The following is a 19,740-nucleotide window of genomic DNA, read 5'->3' as shown; positions in this document are numbered from 1 at the left end:
TTATTTTTGCAACATTGCGTGTTTATTGTCATGCAACTCTGCTTGTAAGGTTCTAACTTCATTCACATTTTCTCAACTTCATTTCTCATGAAATGATAAGTGTATTCTGGTTAAAAAAAAAAAAAAAAGAATATAATGTTGTGAAATAATGTTTAGTTGTCATAATTTTTCAAGCATTTTATCTAGTAAGTGTGGCCCGAATAGTCTTTTTGAATTCTCTTGTTTGCCTGCTTTGGAAATAACAGTGATGCTTTTGTATGCCCACTCAAGTTGTTCTGATACGGTGAACATTGTTCGTCACAGTTTAGCCTTATTGGTTTGCGTGCGTTACTGCAGCCAGCCTCACTTAGAATGCGTGTTCTGTATTCAGCCAGTCCGGAAAATGATCAAACATTGATGCAACGATAGTCCCGACTTTTACAGCGGTGAATCATTTTTATATATACATACATACATACATATATATATATATATATATATATATATATATATATATATATATATATATATATACATATATATATAACATTATAGTCAAGTCACATATATAGCAAGTTCTTATAGCATTTAGCAGTGACAACGTGCAGTTTTGCCTCTAGTACTTGTCCTACTGTAAGTCAAAGCTGAAAAAAAAATGTTACATGTAAAGACAGTTGTTCTACACCTGCGCTGAATAGCCTTACCAGTGAGGACATAGAGCAGACTACTTGGACCTCAAAATGGATATCGAATAAATACTCATTCTTTGACATTTAGTGTTTCACCAATAGATCTAGTTGCACACAGACCCCAACTTGTGTAGCTTTGCCTAACTATTATTATGTATTTGTCATATTACTGCTTTTTAATTTGTGGTTAATAGCGCACAAAAATGTCACACAGTAGTGGGGAAAAAGTTTCACACACTTGTTCTACTCGTGCAGGAGTTCTCAAACTTTTTGGACACAGGAACCGCTTTAAAAAGACAATTTTTCCAAGGACCCACATTGCAAATGTTTGCGGAAACAAAACAAAACAAAAAAATATAATTTAAGCCCTTTTTCATTTAGGTGCCCTTCATATTCATCAACAGATTCAATTTGAGTATTTTTGTCACTGTTCAACTATACTGAAGTTTCCAAAATTGCAAATTGTACGCCTCCTTATAACAAATGGGTCAATTTCCCCCAAACAGGTTGCTGCCAATTTTTGGCAAATTATTACATTTATAAAAAAATATATTAAACTTGTTGAATTGATAGCTTAATTAAAGCGTCTTGAATACTTTAATATAAAATGAAATTAACACACACACACACACACACACACATATATATATATATATATATATATATATATATATATATATATATATATATATATATATATATATATATGAGAAGCACTGTGCTGGTGCAATAAAGAGGTCCTGCTAGTAGGATTATCAAAGCTGTTGGATCATATTTGATATCTGTATATCCGTCTTAAAATACATATATTAGTATGCTCTTTGCCCTCACTAGTTGTATAATTTGTATTGCTAGTAGAATGACAGCTGAGTTCTAGTACTACTATTGTCTCTAACTAATAGTCCTTCAAAAAACATAAACAAAAAATACGGACATTTCTGTGTAATTGATGGAACATGTATTTGTTTTACCGGTAGGACCAGTGAGGCAAAACTACTTAACCTTTTTTGTGTTTCTTGTAGCATCAAGGAGGCTGCTAGTGCACCACTCATGTCAACTAGATGGATTCGGCATTTAGTGCTCTGTAGTTGTGTGTAAGGCTTCAATTTGTACCAATCATCCAAAAGTCACACTCTTAGTGGGAAACCTCACTAGCAAGATACTGTCCGTCTACCTGTGTACTAGTACGTGGAAGTTGGATATGAAGGATCTAGGGGAAATACTGAAATGGCTTTCCATAAAGATGCGCTTCGTCCACATGACTGTGTACATATTTCTGAAATGCATCTGCAAGAGGACACTGCTGAGAACTTTTTTTTTTTTCTTTGAATCGAAACATTCCAGTCGGATGCCTTGACTCAAGAGGAGGGAAACACGTGTGGAGGGGAAACTCCTCTTCAAAGCTTTTTTTTTTTTTAAATAGACATCCAAGACGCCTTTCGATGTTTTCTAGGATAAATCCAGGCGTCGGAGCAGTTTGAGACAATCCGCCAACATGCCAACTACTCAGGCCTTTTTGTGAAGGGACATACTAGTCTAGCTCTTTTACAAGCTTTGTATGAACGCACTTCCTCTGGCCTGTAGAGTCACACGTTGAACTATTGCTACACAAATGCGCGTGCACACTATGAAGAATGCTTGATTCGTAGACAATACACCAAACTAAAGCTGCTTTCGCTTGCGGACTACCTAAATTGTACAGTGAACCCCTGCTGTTTGTTTATTGTTTTTTTTTAAAGCATGCTTTGCTGCCATCCTGGTGCCAATGAACTGTAGTGTGAGATGAGGAATTGAGATGAGTGATTTGCCACCATCTTGGCAAGACGACAAGAAACTATGTTCAAGTCAGTTGAGGACCTTCGTCTTGCACTTTGCTACGCTCTTGTTGCCAGTAAACTTTATTGGTGAGCATTGAAAAAAAACAAACAGTAGTACTTTGCTGACATCTTGTGGGATTTTGATGCCAAGGAACTATGTTGAAGTGAGTTGAAGAACTTCATGTAGTGCTTTGCTACCACCTTGATGTCACTGAGCTGTGTACTGTATACTAAAATGAGTTTAGCTTCATTTAGAGAATAGTGCGGCAACCTGGTGGATGGAAGGATCTTCATGTAGCGCTTTGTTGCCAATTAGTGGCATCTTTCTGCAAATGTTAGCCATTCTAAGGGAATCAAGCAGCAATAGTAGAATAAATAGCAGGGGTTCACTGTAAACTAATACGAGCCACCTTTCAACAGGGTTCAGCAACATTTCCAATGAATATAAAAAGGAAACAAAAATGGTACCTCTGTAGAAAAAGATGACAAAGGACAACATAATTTAGTGGAAAAACAATATTGTGTGTGTGTGTGGGGGGGGTGCTTTTACAAGTGCAGAATTTGTAAATTGAATTCACAGATGAAGAGCCAATATGAGGTTATTGGTTTGACATAATGCTGGTGAGATTTTGAAACTGAAATGACATTGATGGCAGTTGCTATGGACGAATTAAACAAGGCCTTTTTAAAATACTTTTTGTTTTCATTCCAGTCAATCCCACTAAGATTGAAGTTAGTTGATGGGAAGGACATATTGTGTCACCATGGTTTCTCCTTTGCCTTGCAAAAAAAAAAAAAAAGTAAATCCTGTAAAGTGTATATTTCGAAACAGAAACTAATAGTGGTTTTCATTTGGTTTTTGATATGCACTTACAGCAAAGCAACATACCTCATTTTGTATGGATCGTAAGAGTGCAAAAGGGCACTGTTGTTCTCTTGGGTACCTTTCAGAGAAAACAAAGAAAAAAAACCTGATGGCCAAAAGTTATCGAAACCTGGTAGCAATCTTAAGCCAGCTGAACTCCTATTAACTTATTAAATAACAAGAAGGGCTGTTTTAATGTTGTTGCTGTTGATGACTATGACAAATTGCTATGTTCATGTTCTAAACACAACTCCAAAGGAGCTGCAGCTTTGTATTCACAGAAACGACTCAATGTTCTCATTTTCATTCTTTCACTTTCCTGTAGGACCCCTTCTGATTTTTTTTTGAAGCAAACATGCTTTTCAACAAAGGACTCATTTGTTTTAACTTAATCTATTTACATAAATGACCAAATAATGTATGTAGCTTTTCACATTGCAGTTACATGATGTAAATGGTGAAAAAAAAAAAAATAACTAAATGCCTTAGAGACGAGGGACATTCAACCTGATTAGAATTGCCAATAAAAGCCCAATCATCACCATCTTCTGCTGTCATCATTTGGAATGAAAAAGGAACACATGACTTGTGAATGAGCATATCCAATATCCAGCTTAAGGTCCATCAAATAGGGGAAACCACAAGTGCATTAGTTGTATTGTTGCTACCAGTGCACTGTTAAACCTTAGTGATGCTTAACCACAGAGTGATCAGTGTTGGGAGTAACACATTACAAATGCAATTACTGTAATGCATTACTTTTTACTGTAAAGCAGTAATGTATCACACACACAAAAAATAGCATACTTGTTACAAATGTGATTGAAGTAATGCAGGACAATGCATTTTTAGCCAGAAATTCACCAAAAACACAGCGAGATTGGAGATTCCCCATCAACAGCAGTTACAATATACAGTATTTGTAATGCATTACTCCAAACACTGTGTGCGTATGTATGTATGTACATATATCTCAAATGGATTTTATTAGATTCAAACACTGATTGGAACGTCACTACAACATGTTTGAATGTTTTTATTTCATTCACATGTACTGACAGTTATGAGGTACGCATGGGAGCTAAATAATAGCTTGTAAAAATTTCCAAACGAATCTATAACTCTTAGATTTTTACAAAACATACTACCAGTAATGACACTTTTTGTGCTACATGCGAGAAACATTTTTTCAGTTCAGGAGGAAAGGGACATGAACTGCCATCATGAGAAGAAAACATGACAACAAATGACAAGTGGAGGCAAATATTAAACATATTACAAAGACTTACATCACTCCTAAATACAATTCAAATTGTGTGCAAAGCAGAAATGTAAAGAAAACGCCTATGACGAAAACTTTTGTACAAAATGAAAATTGTTAACTGCGCCACAGCCACCTAAAATACCTATACAAAGAAATAAAACATCAGAGGGTCCTCAGTTTTGATCGATTTGATGTGGTCATGTTAGAATTGTCGGGATCCTTTGAAAGGCTTAAAGCTCCCCGAGCTGCCACCGCTGGAAACGGAGCTGCTTGTGATTTGGACGATGCGCCTCATTCCCGATGAGTGACTGGGGTGGGTGGGAGGGGAAAAAAAAAAATATTACAGTTCAAGAATATTTATGCTGTAATACAAAATACTCTGATATAGTCATTGTCCAATAGATAATAATCAATCAGATTGAAAAATCCGTCCATCCATTTCATATAGCCGCTTTTCCTCACTTGAGTTGCTGGCGCCTTACCCAGCAGTTTTTGGGCAGAAGGTGGGGGACACACTCAAATGAGTGCCAGCAAATCACAACGCATAGAGACCGACGACCACTCAAACTACCGATTCACCTAAAGGCCAATTCGGGAGTGCCCAATTCACCTAGCATACATGTTTTTGGGGGGAGTGTGGGAAGAAACCGGACTAACCAATGAAAACCCATGAGAGCAAGGGGAGAAAAATGCAAAAAACACACAGGAAGGCAGGTGCCGGAATCAAACCCGGTACTTCGGAACTATTGAGGCCGACGTTCTATCCAGTTTTACACTGTGCAGCCCTCACATTTAAAATATCTATTTTTTCTTTTTTTTTTTTTTTTTTAAAGATTATCTCACTGAGGTGCAACATCTTACATGTAGTGAATGTCATCTTGGTCAGAATTCCTCAGTGTTTTTCTTGTTGCACAAGTATAGACTGTTTGGGAACATCATTTTAACCCTGACAACCAACCAACATTTGCAAGAGTTCACTGCTTACAGGTTTAAAAGACACCGCAACTGATCAGGTTCCAGTGCAGGCAAGCCATTTTAAACATGAAACGCGTTCTGAAGTTTCATCCAAACAAATGTTTGCTGTGATCAAAACAGAGTGACTCCAGAAATTCCCTAACATATTTCAACATCTGACAAGTGCTCATGTAGCCAATTAAAAAAATGAATAAATAAATTACGGTAGGGCTGCATGTTTAATCGAATTTTAATCGCAATGACGACATTGGCTGCCACGATTAATTAAGCTAAGATGAAAATCGGCGATATTAACATTTAAAAATCCACTGACCAATACATGTCAAATCAAGCAATTTCAGTCATCCTACCACCAGGAGGCAAACGCAAGGTTAAGACATCATTAAGCTTAAGAAATAGCAAGCGAGCAAATCCTGCAAGTACGTCTCCAGCTTGGTTTACGCTTGACACCCCGCAAGTTCAACCCAAGTTGGTTTCACTGGCGCGCTCCGGAGATATGGGGTTTCAATTCCATCCTAAAAGCCTTTAGATGACAATGTTTACCACATGTTTGCAAGCCAAAAGCCTTTGCTTTTCTCAGCTCCTAGTATACCGTACTAACTGTCAATTGAGACCCATGCTAAGTCCATTCTAACTTCGAGTGATTCTGGTACTTTTGTACTTTTTTTTTTTTTTCTTGCAAAAAAAAAACTTTAAGGCTGTTTTAGGTGTTCTTACAGGTCTGTTGTAGTATGTGCTTGGTTCTCAGTAGGCTTCATTTTTTCAGTGGTTTGCGCTCAGCAAGTTTTTGCCATAATTATTTAGTTTATTATTATTTTCAATTATATGCTGTGAAGAGAACATGCAGCCTCCACGAGAACGCAGTACAGAAAACGTGTGGTGGGAACCATGGCACTTGTTCGAAACTCATCACGAACTGTCTAGCAAAACCTGGCAAAGTGACCTGTCTTTCAAATACCTTTTGCGACCAAAGGTAGGCGCTTGTTTCTCACTTTACTGACTGTATGCATTTATAAGCAGCGCCAAGTCAAAAATTTACACCACAAACAGTGATGCCAAGCCTTATTTCGGGCCTTGCAATAGTATTTGTTAAGTTATGTTTTGTTTGACTCATCTGACAATTATCATCCATCCCTTGTATGAAGTGCTTAATTCAACAAACGGTGTACATACAGTAGTGAAAAAACGCAAAAGAAAAACAAACAAAAAAAAAACAAAACCAAAAAACCAAAAAACCAACAAAAAAAGCCATTTCTTTGTAAAGCAACTAATGTAAAACCTTGTACATATAATGACAAAATATTTTACCCAGAGGGTGGTGACATTATGCTGCTGCGACTGTTGCTCATCCTGCGGGTGTCAGAGAAGCCTCCTCCGCTGCCTCCTCCACGGGAAGCTGAACCACTGTGCCATTCCTTCCTCATGCCTGGCTCCCGGCTGTGACACTCCACCACTACTCGACGACCGGAATTAAAAGGCTGCAGACAAAAATGGAAATTTAACTGAGCATTTATTTCATATATTTGAGGTCCATGTACTAGTACACTTGTTATCCTTACTAGCAACACAATTCAGTGCACTAGTAGTAGACCGTGTGTTTCCATCTGCGGCACCCCCATCCACTTTTTCCATCACTTTTGGCCTACTAGTATGCAATTAAACTTTACCTAAAAATGTACTACATCAGTAAATCCTAAACTACAACTGTACTGTAGCGTTGAAAAATTATTCAGTACAAGCGGCAACCAACAAACTAGTGAAAAAAAATTGGAATCGTTCTGTAATAATGACAACAACATGATGCAGCGCTGCATTGATGACAATTTCATATTGAAATGGAAAGCGTATCAGACCACTGCAAATCTACCAAGACCAGTCGTTCCCTCTAAACTGCCATCTTGAATAAGGAGAAGACTGATTCGCCCATGATCACTCTGGATGAACTGCAGAGATTTACAGCTGAGGCGGGACATAGGGCAACAGTCCGCCGTACGCTGCAAAAATCTGGTCCTTATGCATGAGTGGCAAGAAGAAAGCCATTTCTCAAGGATATCCATAAAGTTTGCCACAAAGCCACCAGGGAGACACACCAACCATAAGGAAGAAGGTGCTTGGGTCAGATGAAACCAAAATCCAACTTCTTAGCCACAATGCAAAACAGTATGTTTGGCATAAAAGCAACACAGCTCATCACCAAGAACACACCGTGCCCTTCTATCAAACACGGTGGTGGCAGAATTGTGGTTTGGGCCTTTTCTTCAGCATGGACGGGGAAGATGGTAACAATTGATGAGAAGATGGGTGGAGCTAAATACAGGCCCATTCTGGAAGAAAACCTGTTGGGATCTGTAAAAGACCTCAGACTGGGACGGAGATTTATCTTCCATGACAATGATCCAAAACAAAGCCAAATATACAATGGAATGCTTCACAAATAAACTTATCCAGGTGTTAGAATGCCCAAATCTCTGGAAAGAGCTTAAGACTGCTGTTTGCAAATGCTTTCCATCCAAACTCACTGAGCTCGACCTGTTTTGCAAGAATGGCCAACAATTTCAGTCTCTCGATGTGCAAAACTGTTAAGACACCCCAAGTGACTTGCAAATATTTTAATGAGGGAAGGCGTGGATTATAATTCCTGCCCTCATTGGTCGAGGTCGAACGGAGATCCCAAGGATTGAGCGTTGAGGCGGACGTGCGACCCACTGCGCCCAATTCCAAAGTTAACAGACATCAGAGATTAAAAAAAAAAAAAAAAAAAAAGGCTGTATTTTGTATGTAGGCCCATTTTCATCCTATCTGTTCAAATAAATATGCTCACATATTTTGATTTTGAGTAACCCTATTTATATTGTCTTTAGTGGTAAGCAGACCTGGTCATTCATCACCATGGCTCTTCCTCCATCCCGATCATTAAAGGAGCCTCTTCCTTGGCTAGCCGAAGAACCCCCTCTCAGTGCGGAGCTGGGTCCGTCTCTGCCCGATCGCTCTGTGCGAATTCGTATGGGTCCGCTGTGTCAACCACAAATTTACCACAGGAGGTAAGCTGAAGTCATGAAAGAAAAAAAAGCAAGTGTAACAAATGAAGGAAAAAAATTCACCGTAGCTCGCCCTTGTTGGTATTCATGTCGACGTTGTTCTTCCATCCATGGCCTCCATCCCTGGATGTGCGAGCCTGGGACATGCTGGACATCCTGGCTCCCATTGACCGATCGTGTATCTGGATGGGCCGTCTTTCATCTCGATCCCTGCGGTCGGTGTCTCGGAGATTGGTGCGCAAAGGGGGCGGGTCGGCCCGGCGCAGCGTTTCAAAGTTCTTTGGGTATCGCTCGAAGCTGGCGCCCTCTCGCTGGGGAGAGGGACGAGACTTTTTTGCTTCTGGCTCACCATCAAACCTGTTGCGCCTGCAAAAAGATGGCAAGAGTGTGTTTCTTTTTTTCCATGTTTTAAGTGTTGTGTTTACAGGTTTTTTTTACAACTTACAGTACAAACATTTTTCGAAAACAACTTGGTAACTCGCTGGTTGTGATTGTTTTTAAAATACATTCTTCTAAAAGAACTTGTTGGCAAATAGGGAAGTTGTGTGCTTTCATCACTAAAATGCTGTGGTTTGTTCATGCTGTACAGCTAAAATGCCAATAGGGACATAAGCAAACCTGTCAAATGTGTTGGTCTGCTCTACAGCGGCCTGTGGGAAGCGGTCTCGGTGGCGGGGGTTGAAGTTGGCAAAGCGGTTCTGCGGGCGGTTGAAGTTGCCGCCTTGATTAAGACGAGCATCGGACGCATCACCCGGCATCTTCTTGTTCCCATTCCAATAGGTATTATCTCGCCGGCTGAAATGCGAAACATTTGTTTTATTTTCCTTGCCCCAAGTATTATTTCAAAACATTTCCTCATTATGACCCCCCCCCCCCAGCCCTTTATCGGATTATTGTACAGGAAGTGTACTGTGTAGTGTGAAGTGTATTGTGCTGTAACTTACAGGAAGAAACAAGTTAATGACGACTGATTTATTCATTTCCTTTCAGAGCCGTTCCATTATTTATCTTTCAAAGGTTCTTTGTTGCTTTTAAATCCATGTCTTCCTTTTTATCAAAGACTTGTTAATGAATATCAGTCACTCGTGACAGTCAAATGTCCCACAAGCGTAAAAAGGGAAATTCAAATGATCAGAATCATTGCTTATATATCCCCTGCAGGGACGCATCATTTTTGACAGGGACACATACTTTCAAATCAAAGTGCGTCCATCAGACATATATATAGTGACATATAATCATACACAGTATGAGCGCAAGATGCTCAAGATGGGGAAAAAAAGGCATACAAGAACCTTAGCAATTTATTCTTGTTCCCATTCCAAAAGCCATATTATCTTAATGGTGATCTTTAAGAGCCGCTTAAAGCACGGTAAGAACAGGTTGCAAATATATACCCCCCACTCCCTCCCAAAGAAAAAAGCAAGCTTTAAATGAATAGTTTCCAGCGATTTCTCTCACTATGATTTTTAACAGATGCTTGTTTGGAGACTTATAGCAAGAACAAAAGAAAAAAGTCAAATGCGCATTTTGCGGTCAAATGTGTCATGCATGTGTCGTCATACTTCGCTAAGTGCCTTTCAAAAAAGTAATGCAGACCCGCTTATATCGAGCCTATAAAATAGATCGCACGATCGGCACTTTTTTTTAACAGCAAATTTAAACGGAGATGAGGGAAAGCCATGATAAGTTGCCAAAAATGTAAAATATTCTGATTGTTTTATATTTTTTCAAGATGAACAAGAGAAGGAATGTGTGTATGAATTTTGGTGGTATTTAACTTGGTCATTCTTTTCCATATTTAGGAATGCAGTTTCCAACATTTAGGCTTAGAACAACCTCTTGGAACGCATTGAAGAGAGGTCTACATACAAGTTTGAGGCCAAATGATCCTCGTTTTCTGACACTTTGTGATGTATGTAAAAGGATCTTAAATTTTGTTCCAGTTCCTTCGACACTTAATTGGAAGAGGGCGTTGCCATATTGCTCATTTCTAGGGGGCATGTTAGAAGTGGTTATTTATTGATTTCTCTATTACATATTGATAAAAACACAGATAAAATAATCTTAATTTTTGTTTAAAAAAAAAAAAAAAAGATCTTGGAAGCAATAACAGACCATAGTCTGGAAGAAGCGGCACTTTAGCTGAACTTATTTCTTAGCTAGGAAAATAGCATTGTGGATGTCTGGGGTCCCTGAGATATATATGGCAAACTAATTTGAACAAGTACAAAAAAACAAAACATACTCTATAAACTCTTGCCAACTCAGAAATTTTCAAGTAACCTGATTCCAGGTTTGTTCCAGCAAAAACTCGTAAGACAAGCCAAAAATAGCAGAGGATACATACCCATGTTCCACATCACGCCCTCTTTTAAGGTTTCTCTTTTCTTGCTCATAACGGAAGTGCTCCTGCTGTCGTCTGAGCTCTTGTTGTCGAGCTATGTGTTCTGCCTCTTTTCGCCGCTCCTGAAACAAAATACCCACTTCAGAAAATACTTCCAAATGTTTCCTTATAACAATTATTTTAAATACTTTCCTTTCACAAATAGTATACTGTGTACGTACTTGCTCTATTCGAATTCTCTCCCTTTCAAGTTTCTCCCTCTCAAAGCGCTCTCTTTCCAGTTTTTGCCTTTCCATCTCAAGTCTCTGGCGCTCACGGAAAAGGTTCTCACGCTCTTCACATTCCCGATCACGGCGCACTTGTTCCATCATTTCGCGATTCCTATGAAAAATGAATATGGAGAAACCACAACAAATTCAAATGTGTGATGTCAGGTCCGGCTTGTAGTTTGGTTAAGAGACCAAAAAAGCAATTAGCCAATCCAAGGGGTTGATGCTATTGGAGTATACATTTATGATCATAACATTTATTTATCTACCTGCGCATCTCTGTGACTCTACGGGTTCGCTCCACCCGTTCACGCATACTCTGCTCCTTTATCTTTGCAAAAGGAACAAAGCCACCCTCCTTATTGACAAACCGTTGTTTGTTTTTTATCATCTCCAGCTGCAGAGTGAACAATAAGATTTAAATGAATAAACCACTTGATAAAGACCAGAAATGAATTATATATATATATATATATATATATTTTTTTTTTTTCATAAAAACCTCTTCAGGGGGTATCAGCCATTTGGGACGTCTTTGCATAGGCATTTGTACGAAAGGCTGGAACAAAACAATGTTGACAAGCATAGGCATTTGTACAAAAGGCTGGAACAAAACAAGTACAATGTGTGACAAGTGTGGATAAAATGAATGAGTCAAAGTCTTACCTTTTTAATATATCTAGTTTTTCTAAAAGGTCTCGCTTTTAAAAAATTCAACTTTCCTTTGGATGGATCTCCTTGCTCCACACCACCGGGACTCTTTGACCCTGAATGAGGGTGGAGGGTTGGGGTATCAAGCCTCATCATATGTTAAATGGAATTCAATATTCGTTTTAAGTAAATCAAAACCTACGTCCGGACGTTCTGTCATCTCTCTTTGAAGAACCTTGGGTAGAATTTGATATACCAGAATCAACTTTGCCACTTTTGGTGTCCTTAGATGAATCTTTGTCCTTTTCACCAGATTTGTCATCTTTTTTGTAAGGCTGCTGTGATCTACACAGAAGGTTACCATATTTAGGTCATGACACCTTGAACACTGCTCTTTTAAATTTTATTTTCACCCACTTGTTAGACAATTTTGTCCCTGTGGAACTGCGCTTTTCTGTTGACTTGCCAGTACTTGCTGTGTCATCCATTTCTGACTTTGACGATTCTTTTTTGAAAGGGTAATTTTTGGCCTGGAAAAAAAAAAGAGCAGGTTGAAGGCATTGGAGGATTACAGAACTGGTGATATTTTGTGGTTTTAAAAGTCGCGATTATTTAAAAACGTCCAAATCTGTCAGCAAAGGGATGGAACGTTTTCCCCAACAAACAAAGCAGACTTCAAAGTTTTCGTCTTTTGAAAAAGAGCAAATGAAGTTGCGAGTAAGCTACTAGTAGTGAGCGAGTGAGAGAAAGAGCAAGAAAAAAGGGAGAGCTTCTGCGTGCGTATGTACGAAGGAAATAAACCGATAAACTACCAAAAAACTACCATCACTTAATCATAATTTATTTCAAATAAATCATTTAAAATATTGCTGTGCTGTAGAATAACAAAAAGTAACGTAGGTAAGTTCAAATATTACACTTTCTATTGTCACAGATTTTTGTATGTTATTTTTCCATTAAAGGATTTTACTATCAACTCGTTTAAAGTACAAGTAGTAAAAGTTATCATATGTGACCATCGAGGTGATACAATTCTTCAGGGGATACATTCGGTCGTCCCTCGATTTAAAAATGCCTGTGGTAGCTCTTTGATGCTCAATCCTCAGACCTTGAGTGTTTAAAACAACTGAGACGTTCCTCAATACGGCAGCGTAAAATCTAATTTCTGGTTGTGTTCATGTCTTGAGGAATGTTGCGATTAGGACACATGAGCCCATGGAGATGGAAAAACTAGGTGGGATTTAGGTCAGCATTGCATGATACTGCATCAAGACTGCAAGGGTTTGCGTCGCATGACTCATCGTGAGCAAAAAAGATAGCAGCATGCATTGTTTACATTTTTATATACCGGCCCCGTAAAGAGCTTTCTGGTCAGATTTATCTAACAATGAAGAATAGTTAGTACCACCGCTGATGGTATTTGTAGGGGGTGGGGTAGTTCTTACACATGCGCAGAAGTATTAGTCAGTGGCATTGCGATGTTTTGTCATCAGTTTTCCAGGGCAGTGTGCTGACATTAGGGATGATGCCACGGGGGTAGGCAATGGCCATATTTGGCCCGTATTGATTGGCACATTGAGGCCTTTACTCGCATATGATTAAGTTGGTTTAGAACAGGGTTGGCCAACGTGGTGCCCACGGGCACTGCGTAGCCCCTCAAAGATCACATGAGTAGCCCTCAGACCTGTTCTGCAAATAGTTCACTAGTGACAGACCTTTGTGATTTTCTTGGAATTTTACTAACAATTACGCATATGACATATACATTACTTTAGAGCATTGGATTTTATAGTATTTGACCGTTATTAATTATGAGTACAAACGTAGTATCGATACTGATGTATGACTTTTCTTACTGGAGTCAATAAATGTTATGAAAATGACTTGACTTACATATTCAACATATATTTGTTGTCCATCAAGCTCAGTGCAGTCTAACTGAGAGATGCAACGTGTCACCTCTGCACTGGAAGACATGGTAACCAGGCCATAACACTTTGAGCCTGGACTGCGTGCATTTGTTAGGACTTTGGCACTTAAAACCTGTAAACAAAAGAGATTTTGATTTCAACAAAATAGTTGAAAATAAAAAGATGAAGCAAACATACCTTGCCATATTTGCCAAATAGATTCTTCAAATCTGCTGCTTTGGTGTTGAAAGACAGACCGCTGACCCAAATGTTATGAGATGAGCTGATGTTACTGCTGCTGCCAACAACTGCTTCACCCCAACAAATTAAGCAAAGATTAGGTATTGAAAAACAAATAATGCTTCAAAAGAACATGCCTTACCCTTGTCATCCTTTGCAGCTTTTCCATCTCTGTCTCTTGAAGAGCTACAAAGCAAATATTGCCACAACAAACAGGAAATAAGTTTCAGCAAATGAAATTTGTATGTCAAGTGACACGGACACATCTTTTGAAAGGGGGCGAAAAAAACAACCCGTACATTTTGCACTTCTGAAAAAATAAAAAAAATAAAATAAAAAAAACAATCAAAAAACCCAATCCTGGAAACAAGGCGTTGACGTGACATGTTGCAAAGGCTTCAGAGCTTTTCCAGTGATGATGGGTCAGGATGTCAGCCAATTAATTCCCTTGACCAATGAACTCTTCAGGTGGTTTGTGGACCTTCTCAGTGAATATAAAAGATGCCATCAAGGGAACTAATGCTCTTATTTATGCACTTCAGCCAAAAATGGGAGTGGCTTTAACAGCGCTGGAAGAGGCATAAAGTGGGCTTTTCAACTCCTGGGTACTGTTGCAATTTACCATGAGGAAAAAAATGATAATCTGAGGGATCATCTGTGAACACTTCCCTTATGGCAAAAAGTAAAAAAAAAAAAAAAAAAAAAAATCTTGAAGCTACCCACAATGTTGCTCTGTTATAGAGGTGAACTTGATAGAAGTATCAAAGAACTGACAGAAAGACAAACCTCTTTGCTTGACCAGATACCCCAGTAGAAGAGGAGCCTTTCTTCCCAGAATCCTTTTCTTGATCTCCAGCTTCAGCTTTCTTTGTGGACTCTCTGCCGTCCTTTGAGGGCTCGCCCCAGGATTTGTCGTCTTGCTTACCATCTTTGTCTTCTATCTTCATGTCATCATCCGTGATCTCAGCAGAGGCCTCAGGTTCATCGTTGCCTTTGTCCATCTCTGAATCTGGAAGTTTCACATGTTTACCTGTGTCCAGAAGATCATCGCCATCAACATCTAAGGTAATGGCATCTTCATTTTGAATCGACACAGACAGGTGGTCGTCCTCTGCTTCTTTTGAGGAATCCATGGCTTCGGGAGCCATCTCTTCTTCGGACTCCAAATCGGGTTCGGCCTCCCCATCCCCCTCGGGCTCAGCCTCTGTCTCGTCGTCGGCTTGCGGCCCAGTCTCCGCCTCGTCGTCGGCCTCTGCCTCGTCGTCGGGTTGCGGCTCAGCCTCTGCTTCATCGTCGGGTTGCGGCCCGGCCTCTACTTCGTCAACTTGCTGCTCGGCCACTGCCTCGTCGCCGCCTTGCAGCTCGGCCTCTGCCTCTTGTTCTGCATCTGCATCCATCACCTCAGGCTCTGAGTCGGCCTTGGTGACCCGATCTTCTGCCTCGGGCTCAACCTCGGGTTCAGCAGTGGTTCCAGCCTTGGGCTCAGGCTGAGAGAAGCTGTCCTCGCTGAGCGCAGGCTTACAAATTTCTTGTGTACCATCATCTGTATCTGTTACACCTGGGGGATTTAATAAGGATACACATGGCAAAAACATGTTTAACATGGACATGTCACGTTTGACCTAAAAGTAGAATAGAAAGCACATTTAGTGTTAGTGGTCATCGAGGGCGTAGACACCACAGGAAGACACAAAACACACAGTCTTCGTTGAAAGGGAGCGAGGATTCGGTATCACTTGGCAAGGATTCCAGTAAAGACAATTCATTGTGAATGTCTCATTCCAGATGCTGCCCAAAGGTGGAGAAGCTTTCCTGGTGGGACTCAAATCAGCAACAAAGGGTAGGGAAGTCTCAACAATCCATCCTTTTTTTCCACAGATCGCAGAGGTCGGTCTGTAAAAGGTCATCGGTATGTTTAAAAAGTCCTGAAGTCCATCCTTTTGATGACCGTCTTTTGTGACTGATGTGGCCAGTGTCCAAAAACCCAGGTGTGTGCATGACTTCCATTTCTGTAAACAAACCAGTCTTTCACATTGGGAGTCCTCTCCCTGCTGAAGTTTCACTTTGTGGCTGACGACTTGACTGTCGCTTTCGGGAAACCATTATGTGCAGTTTAGATGGACAACTGTGTTGAAGAGTCCATCAAGTCTTGTGACATCCCAAATGCCGATGCATTGTGAGCTTTTAAAACAATGTGGATACAGGCCATTTCACAATATGACTGCTTCATTAAGTCCAACAAGGTCACGGGCTATCCATTTTGTGATGACCTTGGTGACACTTTGATAATGTCAAGGAAAACAGATGAACATCCTCACGATCCTGACGATTCTCAAAGTCTTCAAATTGATTGATCGTTCCTGGGATCGCATAATCAGATGTCAGTTAAAATGCAGTCTGTTGAATCTTGTGACTCCGGAAAGATAGCAGATGCAGTCCAGATCCATTGGAAGTGCCGTAAAACAGACAGCATACTTCCTACAAAGCTTTTGTGCGACACCTTTCCAGTGCAACATATGCAGGACATATGGATATTAGATATGGCAAATTAAAGTGGTGTGAACAAGATACTTTTGGCCACCATGTGGATGTGATGTATTAAGTGTAAGATCCCACATACAATATCCCATTTTCAATATTGTGTCAGCATACATACCTTTCTCCGACTCATACTCCTCTGTTTCCTAGAAAAGATCGCAAGTGAGCCATTAAGAATTCCCAAAGAAGAAGACGCATCACTGTGTGGGTTTGGTCTACTATAACCTAAGAACCTTCAGAAGATATCATTTAAACATAAGCTCTAGTTTGCCTTTACTTTCATAAATGTAAAATGATTCCACAATTTGGAAATTTTGCATCTTACGTATATTCTTTCCTTCTGGTCTGACACAATTGGAACCACCTCTTTCTCCATAGGATGGAGGGTTCAGGGTTAAACTTTAACTGTATCACTGAACTTTAATCCATGTGGAAAAATTATCACTGCAAAGCTTTGAGGCAGAGACTGTGCCATGAAATTGGGTTGCTTGCGTAATTGTTTTAGCCCTAAATACTTACCTTGGAAGGCATATCATCTTTCGTGGTAGTGTCCAAGTCTGAATCAATTTTCCTTCCTGAAAGGTTGAGTGCAGGCATTCTAAACAGTCCTACTTCATAGAAAGCCACGATGTCAAAAAGTGCAAACGAGCAATTACCTTTTCCTTTTCCAATTTTACGAGTATATGTTCCTACTGGAACTTGTCTTTCAACACCGCTGGAGCCAGCTTCTTCATTCTCAATAGCCTTGGAGCAGATATTAGTTAAATTAACCATGCAAAGTTCATCGTAATTACACTTTAGAGAAAACAAGAGGCCACACAAATTATGTCAGAGAAAAACCAAGTCCACCTTCAGAAACTTCCCAAGTTCTTTTGGAGGAGAACATAATGAGAAATCCATTGGCATACCCAAACACCCCGAAATGCTGATCTGTTATTGACAATGCCTCTTTATATTTCTTGAAGATAGGGATATGTATTACCTCCAAGATCTTGGCCAACGTTATTTTGATGACAAATCAATTGAGTTTTTGATTATTTTCCCTATTAAAGTTGTGATAGACATATATGGCTTTTAAAAGCCCAGAATTGATAAACAATCTGCAAAACTGACTCGATAAAGAGAAAAGACATTATTACCGACTAAGAGCAAGCCCATTCGTTCATGTAAAGGCTAAATACAAAGACAAGGCTTTCTCTTTGCTGCGTTTGCTTAGTTCATCCCTCAACATTAACGTCATGCAATTGTACTATTAGACTTGGCTTTTCAAATATCGTGGCGTTGAGCTACAATTACTAGCAATGGGTGTGCGTGTATTACTAATAAGAACAAACGCGGTTAATGTTGGCCAGAACACATGTTTTGGTTCACTTCGTAAAACACTGCGTAACTGTAAATGTTCAATCGCGTCCATTCGGTTTACCTGTTTTAGGTTAGCTTAGCTAGCTCACATGCTAACTATTAGCTACACGCAATCCACTGCTTTGAACACACCACAATCAATGTCTTTACCTGTTTCAATCTGGCGACAAGCACACCCTTAACACCCGTCGCGTCCAAATTTCGTCGTTTGAGTTCAGATTTAAGGTCAACAACCCTTAGATCTGCGAGTTTCTTCACCGCCGTGGAAATGGCTACCGACGCCATTTTACCAACCGACTTTTACGTTCACGTGCGCAGATTGAGTTGTGGCTTCTGTTAATTTGTGTTTGAACGTAACAGCGCCTTACGCTGGTAAGGAGGACCAAATTGGTGCGCATTTCTGGTAGCGTAAACGTTGTTTGTATTGGTAACGCCCCCCCCCCCCCCCCCCCCCCCCCCCCCCCCCCCTCCCACGACTGCCTTTTTGCGCTTCATTACATCTCTGCGCTCTGTTACGGAATAGCTCGGAAAAAGTAGTAGAAAACTACACGTTAATAGTGAGGCAAAACTACTACTACTACTACTACTACTACTACTACTACTACTACTACGGCTAGTGCAGCACACAATTAACCAGTAGCATTTTATAACTGCGCCCGTAGTAATAGTTGCACGCAGTTATCAACTACAGCAGCAGTGTTTCACTAAGTAACATGGTTGTCCCACAAGTGAAGACAAGGAGCTACACACCACAGAGATAGTTGTAGTATATCAATACTGTAAGCCAAATGGCACAATGTTTATAATCACATTTAAACATTTCAGGAAAAAACGAACGAGCAACCTTTTTATTAATATTGTCACAGTGTGATATCAAGCTAATTAAATCCTCTTACTGTTCAATTTATTGTTTAAAGTGGCACAATGTGTTATTATTTTAACACTTAGCATTTTTGCAGCCATTTTGAGGTCCCTTCTTGAGGTTTCTTTTTTCCCCCTTTTTCTTCCAGTCATTATCGGACTGCTAAAAACAGTATAAATATTTCATTCATTAATTTAACCTTTATTTAACCAGAAAAATCCAAACTGAGCTCCGCAGATCTTTATTGTATATATTTTTAAACATAAAATGCTTAAGGTTACGTACATTTCGGACAGGGCCGTATCGTTCATACTCAAGGTGTAGCTCCATCCCTGCTTTGCCAGAAGCACACATTTTGTTGTTTGCTTCCCAGGTTTAAGTGCAGCGTTTATGTTCAAACTGTGCGTAGTATACCAGTGACTTGAAAATGCTTTTTAAAAATAAAACTTTTGTCTCATTTATGTTGACACTTAGGCCACTGCATTATGGTATGTATGAACCGTATATTGATGATAATCATTATGCTGTACATCGAGTGTTACGTATTTGTAAACGGGATTTAGTACGTTTATGAACCGGAGCTTGCAGAAACACAAGTGTAGACGAACTAGCAGGTTTATTTCTAAGGTCGCACCTATGTGTCGCTACCACCACCAGTGGGCGCACTGGTATTGCAGACGGATTGATTCGCCTCGGCCTGTTGCTGCATAAATATTAAATAACATCCCTCGCGGTCCTCAGAAACATTAAATGTAACCGTGGGTATCTGGTGCTGATGTGGCCCATCAATGAGCACGGAAAGACTTTTTTTTTTTTTTTTTGGGGGGGGGGGGGGGGGGGGGGGGGGATCCTCGCTGCACTAGATGCGCCAGGCCAAAGAATCTTGCTGTCGTAAAATTGTCGTAAAGCATGTGGAGCTGGGAACTTGCGCCCC

At 39.9% G+C, this 19,740-nt stretch overlaps 1 protein-coding gene across 3 annotated transcripts; it reads right to left on the bottom strand.

Annotated features, from left to right (window-relative positions):
- Window positions 1-4,371: 4,371 nt before the first annotated feature.
- sltm (SAFB-like, transcription modulator) lies at window positions 4,372-18,236 on the bottom strand. Of its 3 annotated transcripts, none has more exons than XM_088413115.1 (20): window positions 18,095-18,236; window positions 17,239-17,326; window positions 17,102-17,157; window positions 16,701-16,728; window positions 14,831-15,602; window positions 14,187-14,230; window positions 14,003-14,115; window positions 13,788-13,937; window positions 12,312-12,424; window positions 12,097-12,239; window positions 11,910-12,010; window positions 11,746-11,802; window positions 11,513-11,640; window positions 11,196-11,355; window positions 10,978-11,096; window positions 9,246-9,422; window positions 8,691-8,993; window positions 8,463-8,601; window positions 6,898-7,067; window positions 4,372-4,922 (listed from the first exon to the last, which is right to left on the bottom strand). In XM_088413115.1, exons 1-20 carry the CDS (start codon window positions 18,227-18,229, stop codon window positions 4,817-4,819), a joined length of 3,102 nt encoding a protein of 1,033 aa, XP_088269241.1. In that variant the 5' UTR covers window positions 18,230-18,236; the 3' UTR covers window positions 4,372-4,816. The 3 variants fall into 3 exon arrangements, with proteins under 3 accessions (XP_088269241.1, XP_088269242.1, XP_088269243.1); XM_088413116.1 differs by having other exon boundaries at window positions 14,003-14,112; XM_088413117.1 differs by lacking the exon at window positions 18,095-18,236 and adding an exon at window positions 17,565-17,696.
- Window positions 18,237-19,740: the final 1,504 nt, after the last annotated feature.

The sequence above is a fragment of the Hippichthys cyanospilos genome, chromosome 4, assembly GCF_059441005.1.
Source record: "Hippichthys cyanospilos isolate Australia breed blue-spotted pipefish chromosome 4, RoL_Hcya_1.0, whole genome shotgun sequence".
Lineage (NCBI taxonomy): Eukaryota > Metazoa > Chordata > Actinopteri > Syngnathiformes > Syngnathidae > Hippichthys > Hippichthys cyanospilos.
This window is presented reverse-complemented; position numbering and strand designations above follow the sequence as displayed.